We start from the raw sequence: 24962 nt of genomic DNA on the forward strand, positions 1-24962 counted from the left end.
CATAACAGAAACTGTGGCACCTTTATACGGGGGAATAATTACAAGCAGAGGAGGAGGAAGGCTCCTCGAGTGTACACTCAGCAGATGGTTACTTCTCCCAGCAATGGGCTAAATTGAATAGTGACGAAGAATACTATCGTGGGAGGATTCTCTATTGGAGGACAACTGTGAAAGAGCGGAAGATCCAGACATGGACAACGGTCTATTTAAGTGGACGGAGAGGAATGGCTCACCACCGTCAACGAATCAGCCGAGAAACCTACTCCTTTCTAAATTTGAATATGACTAGTAACTCGAAATATCAAAGTACTACCGTGTCTTGGGTAACCAACGGCCCTTGTTACCGCGTACGGGGAAACCGACGACCTTCAGAGGCTGAAAAGACACCCAGACGAGACGACAATCTAAATTGAGCAAAAATGTTTTTAATAATGGCCCACTTAACGCCCAAACCTTAGAAAAGCCTGGGGAAGTCAATCTTCTATTGAGAGAAATTTATAGATACAAATGAGATGTGGTTGGCCTCCCTCAAGCTGGAGAAGGAAATATTCTTGGAAACACTCTCCTATTTTCAGGATGTATCGACAATGTTCACTGACAGGGTGTCCGCTTTATTCTGTCTACAGCTGCCAGAATCACTGACCACCTTTACTCCTATATCGAAAAGAATTGCGACCACCCGTCTGAAAGGACCCATCACAAATCTCTCAGTCGTCCAAATATACGCTCCAGACTTTGCCCAAAGTGAAGAGGACTGCGATCTATTCTACTACCAATTGAACGGTGTAACTGATCAGATACCCAAAAACAATATACTAATTGCCATGGGTGACATCAACGCAATGGTGGTCAGTAGCCATGCTAGTCGGAAAAATGTCATGGGCCCACAAGGAGATGGGTGTTTTAATGCAAGAGGAGAACGGCTAATTGACTTATTTAGAGAGAGTGAACTATACAACACCAACACCGCTTTCAAATACAGACACTGACAAAAGGTTACATGGAGATCACCCGATGGAATGACCAAAAACATGATCGACTATATTCCAATATCCAGCCGTTGAAAGTCTTCAGTAACATACACTGTTTCACTACCTGAAGGAGACTTTGACTTAGACCACACGCTGTGGATGTCTAAATTCAGGCTAAAAATAAAACAACTTGCCAAGACGACAAGGATTCCCAGATTCAGAACAGAACTTCTCCACGATCCTACCAAAAAAGAAGCTTATACCACTATCCTCCCAACAAAACTACGAGACATCCTGAGTATATCTACCCGCGTCACAACTCCGGAAGAGATTGACCACTTAGCCAAACATCCTGCTTCCACAATTATAGAGACTGCGATTGACATACTCAGTAGAAAGAATAAAGATAAAAAAAAACTTTGGATCACTGAGGACATACTACAACCATGTGACCAGAAACGCCTCTACAGCAAAAAATATGACCAAGGTAGCTGTGAAACCTATAGACATCTCAAAAGAACAGTCATAGAAGAAGTGCGAAAGGCACTCCAAAATAGCATCACCGAAGAGTGTAAAAACAAGAAAACCCAGTTTAGGAAAGGCAATAGTCCCGATTTCTTCAAAATAGTGAGAGAATTATCAACCAGGAGAGATCAAACAACGTCCATGATCTTGGACAAAAAGGGGAACGATGTCAATGATGTAAAAAATAAAAATTGCTCGATGGTAGCAATTTTTTGAGGAGAAATTAAAACCACAAGTAGTGACGGAACCTATCGTTCCAGGCTACTTCCAAATCACAAAGCTTGACAGCCCACCACCTCTAATAAGATCCAATACCAAAGTGGCCGTAGAATCCCTAAGGAGAAGCAAAGCTACAGGACCAGATGGTTTCGCTGCAGAACTTCTAGGTATTGACTAAGAAAGTGTTGCTGGCCTATACGATAATATTACAGCGACTTCGTCCGCTGAATTTGCGCCACAACAGTGGTGTAAGGCCGTAATAGTCCCAATCCACAAAAAAAGTCTCGAAAAAAGAGTGTGAAAACTACCGGCCTATCATCCTGGCAAGCCACCAAACCAGAATCCTGACTAAGACCCTCCTCCATAGAATACAAGCCATTACCACTCATGTTATCGACGAGTATGATGCTCACTTGCGACCTGAACGATCTACTACTAACCAGATCTTTATTGTGTGTCAACTGATGGAACACTACATTGAGTTCAAAAGAGAACTGTATCAACTATTCATTGATTTTTGACCGTACTTTGTCCTCATATGAAGGAAATGTCTTTTGCATTTTCTAAAATACTACGGTGTATTTATAGAAGACAGCAGCTATGCTGTCTTGGGCATGTCAAGAGAATGACCGCTATTCGACTACCCAAGGTCTCGCTCGAAAGGACTGCTTAAGGGCTTCGACCACGGGGAAGACCTCACAAGAGGTGGATTGACAACTTTGATCGGCAACATATCACCCAACTATCCAGAACTGCACCTGACCGAACGGCATATCAAGCACTGGTCCATGAAATTTCGAAAGGAGCTGCCCCAAAAAGTCACATGAGAATGGATGGGACTTAAGTAAGTAAGTAAGATCCATATGAAAGACTTAAATTTGTTAAAATAAATACTTTATTGATAATCGTGTTCCCAGTATTGCTTGGACTTTTGAGAATCTAAGTTATTGTTTATGACTTATAATCACGGTATCTTTTTTTAACAACAATTATCAATTTTTTTCTACCTGAGGAAGTAGACTATAAAAATGATAAACTTACTCATTTCTGTTTCGTTTGAATTTTTCAGTCGCTGTATCTCTTCTGAATGGGACTGGATAAGCTTTTCTATTTGTTTCTTCCCGTCACTTATATCACGCTCTGCTTGAGACTTTAGTAGCTCAGTTTGTCTTGAAAAGTTATGGTCCTTCAAAGCCAGAGCATCTTGGAGCTCAACAATCTATAAAACGTAAAGGTAATGGTGTCAACAGTGTGTAATTGTATTTAGCAGACTTTGATTGTAAGTTGAAATGAATGATGATTGTAATGGAAAAGCAATAGTCCAGAGTAAGAAAAAAATATTCTATTGTACTTTTGGGCTAAGAAACTCCAAATCCTATTTTTACTACAAGCATAAGTTAGTTAAAACACTATTTTTTCATTTAGAAAGAAAACTGCTATTAATATGACAAACTTATTAAAGAATTAAGAATTGTGGGTTGACACTTTTTACCAAATTAAAATTATTGAGAAAACTAAATTAAGAAGGAAATGAAATAAATTTAATGAAATTCAAAGCTTTCTATTCTGAAACCTCCCAAAACGTAAAAGGTATGTCTACAGAAATTACAGTTTCAGAAATAATTTAATAAGATTGTGGATTGTAATTATGCCCACTTCAAAGTAGGTGATTTGCCTTTCTAGGAACGAACAAGATTTAATTACAAAGAAATAAGTAAATCTTGGGGTCAACTGACAAAAAATGAGGTCAACTGACTCCTCACGACTGGAATAGTCACATTGATTGGGAGTAGAGTAGACTCCCACTTACTACATCCCCTTCTTTTGGAACACGGCTTTTCCTTATCTTCTTTTTTTTAAACTAAAAAAACCTCGCTTTTTCAATATCCATGTATTTGTGTCAAAGATAAGTACCAATTTTTTTTTAAATGTTAGAATGGGAGAAATCTGGTCTAATGGATTTCCTAGGGTACTGGGAATACCAAACGCTTGTACTGGCTTTAGTTTGGGGTAACTAAAGTAGTAAACCCCTTCTCCAATTTTAGATAATAAAGAGCTTAGACCCGGTTACCAAACGCCCAGTTTTAAGGGGTTTCCCAACAAAAAACTGTTACCTAACAATTTTTCCAATAACAGTGTTTCTGCTGTCAAACTAAAAACTGTCAGCTAACATTGCTTGAGTATATTTTTAACAAATCAAATATTCGTTGAAAAAAATTTGGAGACTTTAAAGCGAAATATTTCTGTTAGCTAACAATTCTGTTTCCGCTGTCCAAACAAATACCTGTTACCTAAAACATTGTTAGCAAACAATTGGACGGTAGAGAAATCCTTTTAGTGAGAACCGACATTTTCTGTCAAATTACTGTCAACTATTACTCAAAAGGAGACTCAATATTGGTCACCTTGCAACAATTTTTTTTAGAGAGGATGGAAGTTAATTGTTGTTGATTGCGGTACATAAAGATTCTCACCTTGAACTTCATGTGAACTAACCTCAGACAATATTGCTAACCTTGCAATTTTTTGAATAATAATTTAAGAGATAATTCAGCAGTTTCAAAGATACACATATTGAAATTTCTCGTCAATCAATATTACCACAATTATAACTGTATCCTTTGTTAGTTGTAATTGAATAGGAGCTTATTAAGAATGACAAATAATGAATAATGATGATTTAATCAATACTAATTTTAGTTATGCATATGTCTACTTAATTATTTTATTAATCATCAGTAATCATTATTAATAGGAACAAAATAGTTATTGATACTACTCAAGATTGTGTTATTCAGATTTTTCAAACTGAATCATTTAACTGGATGAAACAAACAAAAGAATGTACGTGTTTTGATAAAAACCTAGCTACTATGTATGTCTCAGTAGAATAGCCATAGTTCAGAGTAAGACCCACATGACAGTCCTCCAATACGTGCTGGATCAATGATAGATGAGTGGGAAATGCATCATGTCCACGGTTTGGCTACGAAACTAGAAAGACTACTTTTGTGATCGCAAAACACAAACTACAGCTCAATGAGAAATTATATCACCAAAATTGTTTCTCCTCACATTCGGTATGGGCTCTGGGGTGCTTGATGAGAATACCATCAAACTACAAGGATCCTATTCTCTGATAGCAAATATTTCTTTGATGTTGGTGAGCTTTACTGACACATCCGTGATCTCTAACCGGGTTGCCGATTAGAAGATCATCGCTTAGAACCATGAACACCCTTACTTATCTGAGAGCAAAATACATGGTTAATTTGTTTCAGATAACTATTATCGAAGAATTAAAGATTTGATATTCATCAGAGCAAGATCAGTCCAAAATTTATAATTAAATTTTTCTCTCATCAGGTTTGATATTAGAAGTAATGATTTTGACGAGAAAATTGTAGTCCTCACCAAACACGTTTTTTGTTCTTTAAAGGCTATACCGGAGCCTAATTTAAGATGCGAACGATTATGAACTGCATTAAAGTTGATTTCTAGTATATATTTTGCATTTTGGATTCATAGCTAAATCCCAAGAGATAAATAAAAGAATTGTAAAAACAATCCCAGTAAAAAACAGAAAGATCAGGAGTTTGACACTCCATCAGAAATGCAATGCTTAAGTCACAGAGAAACAGGAAAAGTATTTTTATATAATATCCCCCCCTTAAACGGGGGGGTGTAATAAAAAGATCTATTGATTACCAAAGACAATTATACCTTCAAAGGAAAGCTAGACCTTCTCAATCTGCTTGGTGCTATATGTTTGGTGTTTATATTTGGTATAGAAAGCTGTTTGGTGTGGTGTATGTTTATATGTATGCATATGTTTGGTATGTATGTAACTGTATGGTATGTATATTTATATGTTTGGTATAGGAAAAAATACCTTCAAGGGAAAGCTTCAACTTCTCAATATGCTGGGTGCCATACGTTTGGTGTTTATGTTTGGCATAGACAACTATTTGGTATGTATATGTTTGGTATGTATGTAACTGTATAGTATGGATATGTATTTGTTTGGTATGGATAACTATACCTACAAAGGAAATTTACACCTTCTCAATCTGTTTTGTGCCATATGTTGGGTGTTTATGTTTGGTATAGACAACTGTTTGGTATGTATGTTTTATAGATGTTTAGTATGTATATAATTGTATGACATGTATATGTATGGTATAGATAACTATAGCATCAAAGAAAAGCTACATCTTCTCAATCTGTTTGGTGCCGTATGTTTGGTGTTTATGTTTGGTGTAGACAACTGTTTGGTATATTTACGTTGTGTATGTATATGCTTGGTATGTATGCAACTAGATGGTATTTATGTTTGATATAGACAACTATACCTTCAACGGCAAGCTACATCCTCTCAATCTGTTTGGTGCCATATGTTTTTGGGTTTTTTTGTTGATTTTTTGTTCAGATTTTTCTTTTTAATTTGCCACCCACTAATACGGAAACTTTGTATGAAGAGCTTTTTCTCTCAAAACCGAACGGCCAGTGTTTAAAGAGGTATATGGTTGTGTAACTTTTCAATGAACCAATTGAAGAAATGAGATTTCATTTTAACTGTCAGTTAAAATGTAACTGTCGGTTAACAGTTTACCAGACAAAATTAGAATCATTTGTTATTATTTTTTTCTACGTTTCACGCTTTTAACAATGATTAGTATTTTTTATGCGAAAAAAAGAAAGTATTTTATATAAAAAAAGCATAAAAATCAAAAGACTAAAACGGTTTTTATTCTTTTCCTGGTTTAAAATTTCACTGAGTGTGAAAAAATTTCAATTTTGCCAGTGATTTTCAGATATCTTTAGGTTATCATTCTTTTTAGTGACTTAAATTTTACTCAAGCACACAGGAAAAATGAATGAATTTTTAAAAGGAAATGCTATTTGGCTGTCTTTTCTGACATACAGTTTAAGGAATGCATCTTATGGCTTACGAAAATATGCCATAGAAGTAAACCAATGAAAGTACATGTTTTGCTACGGAACTATAGGAAAATGATTTCTTTTTTTTCTCTTCGATTTAATAGTTTTGTAGGTATGTGTTTATTTCATCAAATAAAAATTACTAAAACTGCACTTACAATCAATAATATGCTGCTCAATTTAGGGACCTAAAATGTCCCTGTTCAGCAGCAAAACTACAACAGTTAAATGATAACTATTCATTCAAAATCAAAGAAATACGCAAAAAAAAAAAAAAAAAAAAAAAAACAGACGAAACACTATACAATTACTAAACAGCCATCTCTCATCGTAAAAAAAAGAAAAGAAAAAAAAGGGATATAAATTTAACCAATATAATTTATAATTCATTCAAAAAATAATTTTTTATTCTTACATTAAATAACATAAGGTTTTCAGAACACCTAACTCTCTCTGGAATTGAGTTCCAAATAACAATACCTACATGTTTAATCATAAACCCAGATCGCGTTGTATGCCTGATTTCACTAGTCATCTGATCAGAGCTCCTAGTAGAATAATCGTGATAATTTGAATTATATCGATAAAAACTTCTAAAATATTGAGGAGACAATCCATTTAAAACCTGGTATACAAAAATTAAAATCTGTTGAGATTTAATAAAATCAATGTTCAAAATACCTAGATCTCTAAAACAGTCTCTAGTACTACCACACGCAAGATACTCACACAAACTTCTAATTGCCTTATTCTGCATAATCTGGACCCTTTTTACATGACTAGAAAAATTGCTTGCATACAATGAACAACCATACACTAAATAAGGATGGACAATTGAATAATAAATTGCTTTCAGGACATGTAGAGGGAAAAAATTATGAAATCTTCTTAAAATACCGACTCCGCGAGCCAATTTTGAAGATAAAACTTTGCAATGATGAATCCAACTAAAATTTACTTCAAAATAAAATCCTAGATATCTACATTGAAAAACCTGACTAATGAAAACACCTTGTAAAAGAATACTATGACAATTATTTACAACTTTACCAATACGACTAAATATCATATAATTAGTCTTCTCAGTATTCACTGCAAGAAAACTATGCTTTGTGAACTGAGATAAATTCTCCAAAGCTACATTAGTTATCTCTATAAGATCTTCGACAGATTCCCCAATCACTGTAAGCGCTGTGTCATCTGCGAATGATGTAACTACGGCACCAGGAATGTAAAAAACGCATTGTATCCACGTATATAAGGAAAACTAAAGGTCCTAATACCGAACCTTGGGGCACTCCACAATTCACATTGAAGGGTTTCCCTACCACATCATCTATCATAACTTTGATGGACCTACCATGCAAGTAAGACCTAAACAAATCCAAACCCTTCTCACGGACTCCCATACAAGCTAGCCTACTTAATAAAAGATTAAAATCAACGGTATCAAATGCTTTTTTAAAATCTATGAACACAGTAAGAGGGATAAGATTCCTTTCTAGGGCACTATTAACGCACTCCATTAGATGGTATGCCGCATGAACAGTTGAATGTTTAGTTCTGAAACCGAACTTTGACTCACTTAATGTTCCGAGCTTGTCTAAATATTCATACAGCTGTCGATGTACTATTTTCTCATATATCTTTGAGAATAGTGGTAACAAGCTTATAGGTTGATAGTTCGTCACATCTTGCTTATTGCCTGATTTGAACAGTGGTAGGACCTTTGCTTGCTTAAGCGCTTCAGGGAATTGGCCGACTTCAAGTGACAGGTTAACGAGGTAGAGAAGACATGGTAGTAGATACACTGAAACTACTTTGAATGCTTTCAGATTCAAACCGTCAATACCAGCAGCATTTGACTTTAAATTCTTCACAATTTTTGTTAATTCTTCAATTGACGCTTTTTCAAATTGTAATTTATGATGTTCACCTCGATTATCTTCAAAGAGCGAGTCACTTTTCGCTGAGCCTCCGTGAGAAGTGTCTTCCCTGATTCTACTTCCAATACCAGAGAAGAATTTACCAAACTCGTCAGCAATCTGCTGCTTATCAGTGACTGTAACACCCTCGACAGTGATAGCATTTATGAGGCCACAATGTTTACCTGTGCCTTTAATCACGCCGTTAATGGTCTGCCAAGTGCCCCACATATCACCTTTTTGTTGATTAAATTTTTCGATGTAATATTTTTTTTTTAACGTCTTAACTTATTCACTAAATTTCGTTGACGAATATATTCATTTTTACTTTCTTCAGATGAGTCATTTAAACTTTTAAAGAAGCAAGCGTTACGAGCATTTATAGCTTCAACAACTTCATCATCAATCCAGGGTTTTCGGGGGATATCTCGTTCTTTTTTCCTAGTAAGTTTCAAGGGACAAGCAGACTCAAATATCGGAGTAATTATCCCAAGAAAGTTGTCGAGGGCACGCGAGGGATCCGGTTCTTCATGCAGTTTCTCCCACGATATTACACTTATTTGTTCACGGAACTCATGTAAATATGCCGGCCGAAGATCTCTTATAAGTTACGCCTAGACTTTTCGTAAGTCGGGCTCCGTTGCTTTATCGTACATGAAACAGGAAGATGATCAGATCCCGGATGGATCATGATATCCCAATAAGAATCAGGAACTAAATTTGAAGGGAGAAACACATTATCAATAAGAGTAGCAGAATGTTCAGTTATTCTAGAAGGAAGGCGATTCATTGGAAAATAACCATGCGATAACATCAAGTTAAAAAACTCAGAATTATAGCTATTCAGACATAACAAATCAAAATTAAAATCACCCATGATTTGCGTTCATTTTTTACAGACAGAATTTTACATAAATAATCATCAAATAAATCAAGGAACTCAACCGAGGGAGTGCTAGGTGGTTTATAAACCAAACAAATTACTATCTTTTTATTATCAACAAATACAATTTCCACAGAAAAAATTTCCACTTTCCTTCAATCCAAAGGCATAAATCATCCCTTTCTTTAAATTTTATTCCATTTTTCAACAGAAAAGACAAACCTCCTTGTCTCATCCGATTTCTAACCTTCGAAATAATTTGGTAACCTGGAAAAATGTAAGACGAGAGACAGCTGTCCATAGATAAAAACCTTTCACAAATACCTAATACATCAATACTACTATTCATAGCAGACAAAAAATTTTCAATATCCTCAGACGATGACTTAACATGGCAATTCTATTCAGACACACGAAAACTCTTATTTTCTTTCCGTATTGGAAATTCAAATGATACATACTGACTTTTTCTTACTGGCTCAGGGCATTTTACAACACTATCTTGAGCAATTTTACACTCTAAAATTTCATTAACATCTAAAGCATTATTTTCTAATTCATCCAATCGATCCTTCTGGTGTAATGGCAAAACTAATTATCAAGAAATAAGAACAATATAAACTGTACTGATTCCTATTGAAAAAAAAAGGAAAAAAAAAAAACAATCTAAGCGACATCCTGCAACGACCATAGGCGACGGGGGAAAGCATCACTCGCAAGACGTATATAAATTCGACCTTGATCAGACCACACTTGTTTATTACCGTATTTTTCACGTGCTAGGTTCAGAACGTCCCGTCTCTGCTTTGTTAAATTTTCTGTTACAAATATACCAATGCGCACGAGTTTCGACTTAAGCTTAAAAACTTTTTGGGCAATTTCTTTCGACCTGAATTTGACTAGGACCGGAGCTATGGCATCTTGACGAGTTGTAGAACTGTTTATTTTAAATCTTCTCACTTCCACAGTATTACCATCAGACACTTCAGATATTTCCATTTTATTGCGAATCACACCCCCGATTACACACTTTAAGTCACTACTTGGAGGCTGTTTGATACCGTTGAAAAGAAGACTATCTAGCCTTAAGTCCTGATCATACATATCTGATTTCTGCTCTGCATTCTTAACTCTCTCCTCAAGAAATATTATTTGATTTTTTAGAAATTTCAGCTCGTTACTGAGGGCTAAGAATTTCGGTTCAAACTCAACAATCAACGCTGAATAAACTTCACTAACGATAGTTGAACTCTGAGCTCTTATGGCATGCAAAGTGTCACTGGATAGAGACTGCCTACCAGCAGCAGTGGCCACTAGTTTTTCATCCAGCTTTTCGTCTATTTTTTTAGCAAGATTTTCCATCACACTTTGGATTTCCTGTTCTGTCACGGAAATGCGAGTAATAATAGCCGACGATCCCGCTATAGTTTGTTGCCCAGGAATTAGAATTTGAGTTTTTAGCTTCTCTTTGCAAAGTTCTATATAAATGTTCGGTTGATGAATAAAATCATCAAATGCTCCCTTTACACCCTTGCTAGTAGATTTCATAGCTTCAACCTTATTTGCTTCAAACTGCATAAGCTGTGACTCGAGAACAAACTGGGTGTCACGTGACCCGTAGCAAAAAACCAGATACTTAAAGACTTTTGACTTTGAGTTCGCAGTCTTTGGATCCAAAACCTCAATAATACGAACTGGCCAATCGGGGAATCCTCGAAACTTTGCTAGAGCCAGATCATGAATACTAAATTTAGCCATTATCTGTAGCTCAAATTTATCAAAGTAGTTTACAGACCTGCTAATTGATTTCTTCACCGTACTTTTAAAAAATATCCAAAATATCCAAGCATCCAAAATACTCGTGCCAAAAATCACACATCACTAATTATCAGTCACTAATTAATAGTCACTAATTGTGACTATAAAAGGCCTATTGACAGTTCTTTTTTAAAGAAAACTTATATAGCTTTGTTTAGAACTGAAAATATACAGAGCAGAGGTTTATTTGACTAGCCCTTTTTTAGGGTGTTGGTATGAGGATGTATTTTAGGATCGAAGGGGCACAAAATATATAGAGCAAATGTTTATTTTACTAGCCCTTTTTTAGGGAGTTGGTATGAGGATGCGTTTTAGGATCGAAGGGGCACAAAATATATAGAGCAGAGGTTTATTTTACTAGCCCTTTTTTCAGGGAGTTGGTATAAAGGTGCATTTTAGAATCGAAGGGGCACAAAATATATAGAGCAGAGGTTTATTTTAGTAGCCCTGTTTTTAGGGAGTTGGTATTAATATTATTTTAAGATCGAAGGAGCACAAAATATATAGAACAGAGGTTTATTTTAATAGCCCTTTTTTAGGGAGTTGTTATGAAGATACATTTGAAGATCGAAGGTGCACAAAATATATAGAGCAGAGGTTTATTTTACAAGCCCATTTTTTAGGGAGTTAGTAATTCAGTGTGGTATAATCAGATTCTGGTATTAAGATGCATTTTAGGATTAATGGGGCAAGAGTACATCTAAAACATGTTTTAAAGGAATTTATTTGTTGACTCGAGACAAAAACTAAATACCTACTGAAAACAAAATTGAAAAATATAATTGCTAAGCAATCTTTTTCTTATTCAGGAACATTATTTATACTACATAAGGCTCTAAATATGCCAACAGAGACAGAATACTTGGAATTAAGCTTTGCTTCGATACAGGAAAAAATGGGGATGTGCATATAAACATGCAAAAAGCGAGTATTATTATTTCAGTTTGTTTCGAATTTATCTTTGTTGCGTTTATTCCCAATAAGACATCTTTATTTGCTATTTTGAGAAATGTAATATTTTATTTTCGTAAATTTTGCATTGTAAGCTTTTATGTTTTGTCCGTCCGTGGCCGAGTGGTTAACGCGCCGAACTCACGAGCGAAGGGTCGCTGGTTCGAATCTCGGTGGTGCCGACCGTTTGGTTTAGGACGAGGGTTAGTGGCGTTTCCCCGTAAGACAAGCCAAAAGTCCACCCAGCTTCAAATGGGTACCTAGAGAAATCTAGGGAAAAGCACGGGAAAGCGTCGGATGGCTTGCCCCCAACCACGCATTGCACCCCGGCCGAGGGCAGAGAATCAGGAGATCGGCACCTGCGCTACGCGAACCCTAATCGGTTTGCATGCGAAAGTTTGCTTTTTGTCCGTCCGTGGCCGAGTGGTTAACGCGCCGAACTCACGAGCGAAGGGTCGCTGGTTCGAATCTCGGTGGTGCCGACCGTTTGGTTTAGGACGAGGGTTAGTGGCGTTTCCCCGTAAGACAAGCCAAAAGTCCACCCAGCTTCAAATGGGTACCTAGAGAAATCTAGGGAAAAGCACGGGAAAGCGTCGGATGGCTTGCCCCCAACCACGCATTGCACCCCGGCCGAGGGCAGAGAATCAGGAGATCGGCACCTGCGCTACGCGAACCCTAATCGGTTTGCATGCGAAAGTTTGCTTGCTTTTGCTTGCTTTTATTTTTATTTATTTATGTTATACATATGTATTTGTATATGTATATTGTATATGTATTATACATATGTATTACCTTTTTTATATTATACATAAAATTTATTTTGTTATTTATGTTACATTTAAGTCTTGCTTCTCTTAAAACATATTTAGTGACAAATAGTAAAGCTTTGTTTTCTCTTGGGATATTCATTGAACTTGGTGATTCCTCTCTAAGAGAAATAGTCAGAACCCATCGGTTTCTTTTTATGGTTATGGTGATTCTCGTGCTTATAAAAATGTAAATTGGGAGCGTAAAAACAACGGCTCTTTTATTTTGTCTCTTTCCTCTTTTTTTCTCCCGAGTGTCATGTGATAAACTGAGAGATTGTTGTTGGGGTCCTATTATTTTCTATTGTTTAAAGCAATAGTTCTATGGCAACAGTCTTCAAATTTACTTAGAAAAAATGATACGATTTAAGTATGCTGCATCGTTTACACTATAAAAAACATTATTTAAAGGGTTGCCCACTTTGAAAATTGCTTACATATGTGGCACGAGTCACAAATGGCAAAAATAGCCAACTAATGGCAAGGAGCGTGAAAAGTTTGAAATTATTAGGAGGCACGTGGTGATACAAATAGTGCTCTGAGATATAAAACAGATTGTAGCAAGTGGGTAAGCTCTGTATTTTTACATACTCTGGAAAGTAGCTCCCTTTGCCTTGATTCTAGCGACGTTTTGATATCTTGTAATTCTTGGTCCTTTTCAAGTCGTAAGGATTCCAGGGCTAGACTATTTTCTTCCTGGTGAATTGCCTCCAGCTCCAGTCGGAGACGTGAACATTCACGCTTGAATTTGTCTTCCCACTAGAACAGAAAAACAGTTCACTTGGAATAGTTTATTTTATTCTTCGAAGAAATTATCTTTTGTTAGTAAGCATGATTTTAGTAATATTTTGGTTGATTTTTTCCATTGGATTGTAAATAAATGTTAGGAGATTAAATCTGGTGAATCTTAAAGTTTGCCTTTCTCGATATGCTTAACAAAAGCCCGTTCCAACTTTGTGAAGTTTGTTTTTTCTGAGGTATTGGTTTAAATTCGTTTTACATTGTCATAACCCTTGTAATATATGAATGAATGAATGAACTTTATTACCCGTAAAGTATAAAAAACACAAAGTACGGAGTATTATGAATAAATAAACAAAAACAAATACGATAAACAGCGAAGAAATACAAAATTGAAACTAACAAAAGACAATATGGATTAATCAACCAGTATCAATATGGAAAAAAGGCTGCAGAGGGTCATAAACGTGTATAAAGTTGACAGTCTTTTTACATAAATCATCACTGGAAGACCGAATCCGAGAAGGAACATCTACTAAACCAAATCGAGCAATTATTTTTTTGTTTCGGTGCCATCTAGGAAGCCGGAGGAGGAATTTGCAATATCTGAAATAAGCCGTACGTAGAGTATGTCGATCTTTCTTACGAAACAGATGAGCCATGCCTGATAAAAACAAAAGCACAGGGGCGCAATAAGCGTTATAGATCATGCACAAACCGTTGCGGTTATAACGGCTTTTTTTTGGGGATATTTTTCCGTAAGCGACGCGTAGGTTTTTCACGGCTTGATTCACTAGGGATGAACAGGTAGCGGAAAGTGTTGGGCCGAAACACAGACCAAGCCAACTAACTAAAGAAGAACATGGTAGAACTGCAGTCCCAGTAACGAATGGAGCGACCGCATAAGGGCTATTAAAACAAATAAACTCGCATTTAGACGCATTAACTGACAGTCCAATCTTAGATAGTTCATTGGTTAATATAGTAAAATTAGAAAGCAGTCCACGGCGAGTCCGGGCAACAAGAAGAACGTCATCTGCATATGCAATAGAAGACAAACCAGTATTACCGTAAAAAACAGAACTTCTAAGGGGTCGCAGGCACGATGCAAGCACGCATTTAAATATACTAGGAGACAATACGGCACCTTGCCGAACTCCCTTATTAATTTTTACCGGGTCAGATATTTGGCCATTCCAGGTAACTTGAATTTTAGACTTTGAATACCAAGAAGACAATAGACTTAGTACGGAAGGATTAACACCTGAAGACGCAAGGGAAAATAGAGCCTGAGAGTGCACAATATTGTCGAAAGCTCCAGAAATATCAACAGTAAGACAGTATAAAGACATTTTAGCTTTTACGGCATCTTTCATGAGTCGGCTTAAAACATGATGTGCATGGGAGCAACCGAAACTTTTCCGAAAACCAAATTGAAAAGGCGTAAAATCACAATTCGACTCAATTTCTGGTAGTAACAAATGTTCAAGCAACTTACTTAAGAAACACGATACTGTAATGGGACGATAATTCATACATGACGTGGGGTCCTTGCCTCGCTTTTGAATAGACGTTACACGGCCACAAAGGAAACTATCAGGAACAAGCGACTGTGCTAAGCAAGACTGGAAAAATATTTGTAAATGGTTAAGTAGAGCAGGACAATCATAAGCAAAAAATCGGTAAGAAAGGCCGTCACCATCAAGGCTATTTGAACGCTTAATTTTTCTTAAAGCCCGGCGAATTTCAGATATTGCTACAGGCTGGACATGAGCCTGCAGGAGACGGTATGGTAAAAGCGGTTTAAGCAACTTATAATAAAAAGACTGAAGAAAACTATTAAATACACTGAACACACGCTTATAATGATCAACAAAATTAGCTAGCTGGAGACAAGATAGGGTAGATGGGGAACATTTCTCACTATTAATAACCTTATTCCAGGAGGCCTTATCGGTGGGGCCTGGCCATGCATTCAAGCGTGCCCTCTTCAAACTGGCCTTATATTCAAGTTTACACTTTTGTTTCACAGAGAAAACAGCTCCGGAAGATGGTCGGTCACATGATATCCACATACGTAGCCAAAATTTGGCTTTTTGCTTAGCACGTTTTACTTCAGGATCAACGTTCCAATTAGGCTTTCTTGTACCAATCCTAAATTTATCCACAGGCACTACAGCTTTGGAAGCTGATTTAAGGCAATGGACGATTTGACAATAATAGAAATTTAGGTCAACTGTACTTGAAGGCGAGGAAACTGACGTTTGCAGCAGGTGATATGGCACTTTTATGGTCGAGAGTAAAGCAGTTAGCCTAGCAAGGTATAGTGGGACATTAGCACGATCCCAATTCAACTTCATATGCCACTTCGGCTGAGCCGAAAGTATTTTGCCAGATAGATCACAGGACAAATTACAGCTAAGAATAAGGTAATCGTCATCAATCTTCTCTTCGTCCACCCTGACAATCGATGATATTAAGCTGGAACTGGAAGAGATCACGTGATCCAGGTTCGATTTTGAACAGCCTCTGTTATGAATATACGTGAATGGGAGGCTCTTAACTGCGACGTGATATATGCTAGGAAGTGATTCTAGCAAGAGGATTGACCTATCGGAGGTACCAAGAATGTCACAGTTAAGGTCACCAGCTAAAACCCAATTTAGGTCTTTCAAACGTAGACTTTCGATTAGAGACTTTAAACTGGAGCAACATTTAGCGAAAGATGTGAACGATGCTATAGAACGTCGATCGCAAGGTAAGTAAACGTTTATAAAGGCGGTACTGTCACATTGAATCGCTAAGATGTTATCATCACAATGAATCACAGAGGGCTTTGATGGGGAACGGAAAAAAATTGCTAGGCCACCGGAAGGGCGGCCTCTAGTTTGCTTGGCCTCTTGCGAAAAGAAATGGTGGAAAAAAGATCGCTTCAGGCTAGAAACGTTTGATTTGGTCAAAAGATGTTCTTGCAAGAACACTATGTCATGGACTAATAATTCATTAATTAACAAGTCTTTGTCTTTTGTGCCGTTAATATTAAGAGAAGCAAAACTTAAAATAGTGGCTTGGTTCATTTTGGAGCAGAGTTCAGAGCGCGTTTTATCACTGGGCAATTCATACTATAGGAAACATGAGCTTCGCCGCAGTTGGCACATTTCGGAGCCTCTAAGCAAGGATTGTCTTTAGTATTGGAATGGCATCCAGAACATTTAGAGCACTTCATCTCATTCGGGGCACATGGGCAGTGAGCTAACGAATGATGGATACTTTGGCATCTAAGACACCGTCTGGGCAATTCTTTGTATTCCGATATTTTAAAAGACTCGTATATTTGTAGCTACTTCCCCAAACTTATATTCCATTTCGGAAAAACAGATCTTAGAAAAAATAACAGTTTGAAACATTTTCCATTATCACTTCTAGAGAATTTGGCTGAGAAAATTGTGCTCTGTTTTATTTTTCTTAGGAAATTTATAAGAAAATGTATTGGAACTTAACGGAATAAACCTTGTTTTTTCTTCAGAAAATAGTAAATGTGAAGGTATCCGTTGTTTTGACCTTTATTTAATAATGGGTGCACCAGTAATTACTTTATAGAAGAGATTTTAGTAATGTCTTGTGAGAAGAAAAAAGTTATAAAAACAATTTTTCAAACTCTTATTAATCTCCATTTCTAATTTGTATTCGAAGCTCTCTTTGATCGACAATACAAAAATGATAATAGCTTTTCAATCTATAGAACTTGAATCGGCCCTACGGTACCCGGTCAACCTTCTTTGGATCTAGATATGAGCCAAAAGTTTGCTAATTTTGATAATCCAGATACTTAAAGGTATCTTAAACGTATCTACCAATTGCCGGTTTCACTTACTAGAAGTCATTAGAAAATGCAGAAGAAAAACGGTGGCAAAGTTCTGTTTTTGTATTACCTCCCCTCCCCCCCCCCCCCTGTTAGCATAAATTTCTAAGTCATAAAAATTAAATATTTACTTGAGAAGAAAATATCTAAGGCAGCCCTACCATATGTTGAGCACTTTCATTTCATTTATTGATTTTCAAAAGGCACCGGGATCAGGAGGCAGTTGGCAAGCAAGCTGCTAGCCCAGGCTTAAATGAAAAGCAGCACCAGCCTGGATACCTGGATTGGCTCGATTTTTAGTGACCACCAATTTTAATGCAAGGAAGAAAATGGTCATAAACTACCACGAGAACTACAAATGTATACCCAGAAATTTAAAAGGGTGGAAATAATAATTACAAAAAATTCAGGATGCTGCAACAGACATTTTATGTCCACAAGGGAATCGCCAAAAAAATTAGTGAAAACTTGAGATATTTTTCACAAATTTGAAATCAAATGAAAAACAGAGAAAATTGCTCGTAAGCATAGCACTTTTAGTTTACATTTTTTTTTTTTTTTTTTATGTACTAGTGAGTGCAGGGTATGAAGATATGGTAAAACTGAAAAATGTCTAAGGATATTTCCAAGGATGTGAGGCGGATAGACATAACTTTATTTTATGATTATTTCCTTGATTGTAGTGCATAGTGAACTTAGGAAATAACGTAGGAAGTAAATTTTATAATTCAAAATTCAAAATTTTGCAGTTCAAGATACTTTTCAAAGATAATAAACTCCTCTATAAAGCTCCAATGAACGTCTCAAAGAGACAAAATGTGCATCACCTTCACCTGTTCAAAAACTTTTGTTTAAAATTGCGAAGTACTTTTGGAATCTCGGACTCAGTATAAAATGGTTAGTAGGCGTCAGTCAAAAAGTTTTAGTTTTCGGTGGGCCTAAGTCCTAGCTTAGACTTAACTGTAGAATATATCTTTTCACTTATACAACCTCTTGTTTTGCATTGCTTCAAGGAGGATAAATACAAGTTTCTACTAAAAATTTAAGTAAAAATCGATATAGATCTCATTAGATGCAACTAAATATAAATGCTGGCTTACCTCTCCACATATTTCTTGCTTAGCTTCTTCAACTCGCTTTTTCAAAGATTCCTCATCAAGCATCACACGCTTGGAGTGATGCTGAAAGTAGAAAGAATTTAACTTAATTTTAGTTTACATCTCTAAAAATTAGTAACTGACTTATCTTTTAGCCCAGTCCTAACATAATATAATCAAGAAGCTGCATATGAAAGACTTACTTGGCAGATTACAGCGTCAATAAAAAAGAAATTCTTACATAGCTAGAACAAACAATATAAACAGTTATCGATTAATATTCCCCTTACTACATTAAAAAATATAAAGTGACCATTTTAATTTATAGTTTATTGCGATCACCTGCAAGTTCATTTACGGGCTAAAATTTGATAGGATGGGTAGTTCTCAAAATGTCAGAAGCATACAGAATACTATAAAATTATCTAAAACGTTTGGGGTGAATAACTTGAACTAATGTATTCTACACCTGCGTATAATGCTGACGAATATTCTTGAAACATATGAAGGCAATTGACCTTTTGCAAATGTACAATGTCAGGATCAAAACGAATGACCGACCATTAACTCCAGTTATAATCAAGAATTTCCTAATCGAGTAGTGACTGAGTTTGGCTTCAATATTTTCCCAGTCATAATCTTCTGCAATAGAATCACCTAACAAGGTATCCTCGGTTCATTTAAATAAACTTTAAATCTGTGTCACAGCCAGTAATTTCATAGTGGCGACACCCCTGCACCATCATACTGCTCAGACCGACTTTTGTGTACCCCCTTGTTTATTCCCCTTGCACGCTTGTTTATCCCCTTGCGCGCATTATCGTGATTCTTCACCTTTACCATGGGTTTGGCGTCAGACACACACTAGTAAGGAAAGAACAGTATCCCATAATAACCGAAATTTAAGAATTTTGCAACTCCAAACGTGGTAGTCGGGCTACGTATAGACAGCCATAGACCTGGTCAATATAATGCTGTTTTAAAATCAGATCAGTATCTTTTTTTCCTAAACCGCCTAGCTTTTTTAATCTTTTATTTTATAGGTAAAGCCCATAATGCGATAGCATCACAATTCGATACAACCCGCTTCAAAATAACATTTTAAGAGATTTTATAAGAAAATCAAGGCTCTGAATTTTTGTTAAATGTATTTATTATATTTAATAGCTCATTCGTTTGATATATTCATTTTATTATTTTATTAAATAAAAACAACAAGTCTTTTTCAACTGAAAACAAAGAGCGATATTAAAATTTAAAACGAACAGAAATTACTCCGTATATGAAAGGGGATGTTCCCTCCTCAACGCTTCGCTCTTTACGCTAAAGTTTGACTCTTTCTCTCAACTCTACTTTTTCAAGCAGTAAAAAACTTTAGCGTAAAGAGCGGGGCATTGAGGAGGGAACAGTCCCTTTAAAATACGAAGTAATTTATGTTCGTTTTAAGTTTTAATATCCCTTTATACTTTCAGTTAAAAAAACTTGTTTTTTTTTGTTTAATTTCTGAACGTTTTTGAATAAATGCATGTTTTGATTTTGTCTCTCCGCACATGAATAATTAAAACGAAATTTGCATATTAATTTATTTTTATGGCTAAAGGGCTTTCTCATAGCTTTGATCGGACGATTTCGAGAAAAAAAGGAATTTTGATCCGGTGACTTTGGGAAAAAATGAGCATGGGAGGGGGCCTAAGTGCCCTCCAATTTTTTTGGTCACTTAAAAAGGGAACTAGAACTTTCAATTTCCGTTAGAATGAGCCCTCTCATGACATTCTAGGACAACTGGGTCGAAAGGATCACAAAAAAACAAACAAACAAATAAACACGCATCCGTGATCTGTCTCATGGCAAAAAATGCAAAATTCCGCATTTTGTAGATAGGAGCTTGAAACTTCTAAGTAGGGTTCTCTGAGACGCTGAATCTGATGGTATGATATTCGTTAAGAGTATATGACTTTTAAGGGGTGTTTCCCCCTATTTTCTAAAATAAGGCAAAGTTGTTCAGCCTCGTAACTTTTGATGGGTAAGTCTAAACTTAATAAAACTTATATATGTAGAATCAGCATTAAAATGCAATTCTTTTTATGTCACTATTGTTATAAAAATTCCGTCTTTTAGAGTTTTGGTTACTATTGAACCGGGTCGCTCCTTACTACAGTTTGTTACAAAATTACTTCATCATTTAAACTTACTTACTAATTTTTATCATTTAAAACTTACTTCATCATTTTTCTTTAATTTTTTCACATGGTCTTGAAGTATCCTTTCGTCATTTTTAAGTTGTTCTATCTGACGTGCTGCAACACGAATAGCTCGCTGCTGCTCTATCACTAGACCACGGAGTTGTACTACTTCGGCTTCAAAAGACTTCAAGTGGAGCACCTAAAAGCAAATAAATAAGAATATAATAAAAGCTAAATATTAAACTGCGAATCATTCCAGTCACTTTTTAGCTTTTAAGGTGAGATGGTGTTTTTATTCTTCCTTTTATATATACATTTTATTTTTTTTTTTCATTTTTACTCTTAAGCTCGACAAACGACAGTCTTACAAGTCTCCTAAACATCACATAAATTACAAAAACTACATTTAAGCTTTGTCTTTCTTTCGATTCTATATATTTTTTTTCTTTAGCATCTTCTACTTTGCAACTAACTTTATTCAGTTCATGCTTTTTTTCTTATGTCTTATTTTCCTTCAAAAACTGCAATCAGAATTATTCTAACCATTTTCCAGCCGATTTGTTCCTATTGCATTTCAATAGAAATTCATTTCATGAATAAGTTAATAAAATTTCGAAAATGTCAAACATAGAAGCTAAATACTAGATATTGTTAAGCCATTTTTTTTACATTTTGTCTTGTGGGATATGCAAGGAACTTTTTTAAGTGAAGTTTTTCCTTTTTATAGCAATTAAACAAGGAATATCAGAAGAGTAAAAAGAAACATTGGTTCTAATTAAAATTTTGGCCATCAGAACCCGTGTCGGTGCTCCTTAGTGTCAAAAGTTGGGGTATTAGCTTCCTAATTCTAGAACGTCAAGGAAGCTATAGCCAGGGTAATAGCTTTCTAATTATCAAACCTCTTGAAAACGAATCAATAATAAAATAGATGATATGATAGTATCCTCGAATAAACAAGGTGGACCAGCAGTCCATTCCAGTAAAATATATAATTTTTATTTTCTTTACTTCACATTTGACGTGAAGAGAAGCATGGAGGGGTGTTGTCATTAATTTCTGTCAACAGATATTTTGCATCTATTTTCTACTTTTCCAGCATACTATTCCTATAGTGTCCAGAAGCACCGTTATCTGCTTTACTTTTTGATACTTTTAAGTGCCAAAACTAGCAATCGGTGTCTTCATTTTTATATGACATCACATTTTTCAAGTGCAAAAATTAGCCATCTTCTGTCCCGACTTTAGATCTAAAGACGCTGAACTCAGGATTTGAAGAAATCAACTTTAGTTGTACTTAAAGTAAAACTTTAACTGAAACAAAAAGTTAAAGTAAAGCTAAATATCAAAAGTAAAACCGTAAATGTTCTTCTTTTTTAATGCGTTGAAAGGGTGTTTCAGCACATTTAGAGCCTTGAATATAAAAATTTCGATTGAAAAGAACAAAATACGCGAAGAAAACAAAGGAATGATACCATTATTTTAACTTAAAATCTTCAGCTATCTCGTTGAATTTACGCCAAAACTGGTAAGCTAAACAAATAGTTTTATTTTGTATTTTACTGCTTCAGTGTCTCGGAGAAACGATCCTGGAAAGAATGTGTCATATGAATATGCAAACCAGGTTAAAAGCATGATAGATGCTCTAATACCCTAGTTTTCTCTGATTAAATAAAAAAAAGTCTATTCTCTAGATGAAAATACATAGGGACATCGAAACTGGAATTGAAAAGGAATTAGTTGAACTTTTAAATGGTAATATCACACCTCCCCCGTTGAAAATATTACGATTCACCATCCTATACCTCATTCAAAAATTGCGACATAAAAAATTCTTTTCCCTTGATTTTCTGATACTATGTAAAAAATATGAAAGACATGTTTCTTACCTATTTGTTTAGTTCATGGGTGAAAAAAAACAAGGGTAAAAAAAAAGTTAAAAGCATGAAATACATTCAGTCTTGATTTACCTTTACAGCATCAGGTATTTCTGTGCAAAGTCTTCTGGCAAAAAATAACTATTTACAAATAATAATACTTTCTATATGCTCTAAAGATATTCTAATTGCTTAGTATTATCCATCACAATCACTGATTTTTACATTATTGATATAACAACACTGTTTATATTATATTGAAATCGGTTCAAATGAACCCAAACCTTAGGAGAAAGGACTCACTGGGTATATTTCACAGACAAGCAGCAATAGATACTGAAGGCTTTAGTTAGGACGTTAGTATATTTAGTCAGAGGTAACGCTATAGCGTTGTCTATAGTAAAGGATATACGGCTCCAATGTTTTATCATTAAAGAACAATAGGGAATTATTTTTGTAAGACAGTGGAAATCTAATTTGAATGGATATTTCGGCCCCTATGTCCAAGGGCCGTCCTGAGCAAAACATAAATATAAAGAGGAAGAAAAACTCACAACAACATACGACCAATAAAGGTAAAGGATAAAGGTAAAGGATACAGCATTAGACTTTACAGTCCGTACCGGCGGTGCTGATCTCCGTTTCTTGGCCCTTCAGTCAGGAAGTGCAATGAGGGGCTGGGGGCCAGCCATCCTGTGCTTTCGCACACCCTTCCTGTTTAACTTCCCCAGATTTCTCCAGGTACCCATTTAGAGCTGGGTTGACTCTGGCTAAGCTTGAAGAGTCACGCCACTGACCCCCGTCCCAAACTGAAGAATTGGGTACACCGGGACTCGAGCCCGCGTCCTCTCAGACAAGGGATCCCGAATCCAGCGCACCAACCCACTCGGCCAGGACGGCTTTTTTTATACGACCAATAAAACTAAAATCAAAATTTTTTAAAGCAGTCCCAGCATCCTTACTTCAGCGAAGCTCAACGAGGAATGATAAATAAAGTACGATGAAACAAGGCAGTTCATTGAAATGTAAGAAAGATAATTGAAAACACGTTTTTAGTGCTAATCTTGCTTTTTTGGCAGCTAACCTCAAAAGTCTATTTGTTACTGGTTCTGTGTTAATATCTACAGGTTTTTTAAAACATTTTGTATGATCATTTTTAATTAATTTTGGGTACAGAGCATTTAGTGAATAATCCCCCAAGTCCCTTTATTAAGGATATATCATTATTAATCTTCAGTCTGATTTCAATTGCTTGTCAAACTATCTGCTTTATGCCTAGGTCATCAAACAGTTCGTGGTAACGAACTGTAGTAAGGAGTGACCCGGCTCAATAGTAACCAAAACTCTAAAGAATGGAATCTTGATACCAATAGCTACATCAAAAGAATCGCATTTTAATGCTGGTTTTAAATATATAAGTTTCATCAAGTTTAGTTTTACCTATCAAAAGTTACGAGCCTGAGAAAATTTGCGTTATTTTAGAAAATAGGGGGAAACACCCCCTAAAAGTCATATAATCTTAACGAAAATCACACCATCAGATTCAGCGTATCAGAGAACCCTACTGTAGAAGTTTCAAGCTCCTATCTACAAAAATGTGGAATTTTGCATTTTTTGCAAGAAGGCAGATCATGGATGCGTGTTTATTTGTTTTTTTGTTGTTTTTTTTTCTTTTTCCCAGGGGTGATCGTATCGACCCAGTTGTCCTAGAATGTTGCAAGAGGGCTCATTCTAACGGAAATGAAAAGTTCTAGTGCCCTTTTTAAGTGACCAAAAAAATTGGAGGGCACCTAGGCCCCCTCCCACGCTAATTATTTTCCCAAAGTCAACGGATCAAAATTCTGAGATAGCCATTTTATTCAGCGTAGTCGAGCAACCTTATAACTATGTCTGTGGGGACGAATTAATCCCCCACAGTCCCCGTGGGAGGGGCAACAAGTTACAAACTTTGACCTGTGCTTACATATAGTAATGGTTATTGGGAAGTATACAGGCGTTTTCAGGAGGATTTTTTTGGTTTGGGGGAGGGGTTGAGAAGAGGGGGATATGCTGGGGGAACTTTCCTTAGAGAATTTGTAATGGGAGAAGAAAATTTCCATGAAGGGAGAGCAGGATATAGGCTACTAGCATTATTTAAAAAAAAAAACAATTAAAAAATAAAAGTGA

The 24962-nt window shown here is 35.9% G+C and overlaps 1 protein-coding gene across 6 annotated transcripts in view; it reads right to left on the minus strand.

Annotated features, from left to right (window-relative positions):
• Nucleotides 1-24962, minus strand: part of LOC136025346 (kinectin-like) — a 159654-nt gene that overhangs the window by 46596 nt on the left and 88096 nt on the right. For all 6 annotated transcript variants that reach the window (XR_010617076.1, XM_065701273.1, XM_065701272.1 and 3 more), the window contains exons 5-8: nucleotides 20960-21121; nucleotides 18743-18823; nucleotides 13631-13798; nucleotides 2757-2934 (exon numbers count right to left, since the gene is read on the minus strand). Coding sequence is in view for 5 of the 6 variants with exons in the window: in XM_065701273.1 (XP_065557345.1) it covers nucleotides 2757-2934; nucleotides 13631-13798; nucleotides 18743-18823; nucleotides 20960-21121 (589 nt within the window). In the remaining variant the exon portion in view is untranslated. The remainder of the gene's footprint in view (nucleotides 1-2756; nucleotides 2935-13630; nucleotides 13799-18742; nucleotides 18824-20959; nucleotides 21122-24962) is intronic.

The sequence above is a fragment of the Artemia franciscana genome, chromosome 3, assembly GCF_032884065.1.
Source record: "Artemia franciscana chromosome 3, ASM3288406v1, whole genome shotgun sequence".
Lineage (NCBI taxonomy): Eukaryota > Metazoa > Arthropoda > Branchiopoda > Anostraca > Artemiidae > Artemia > Artemia franciscana.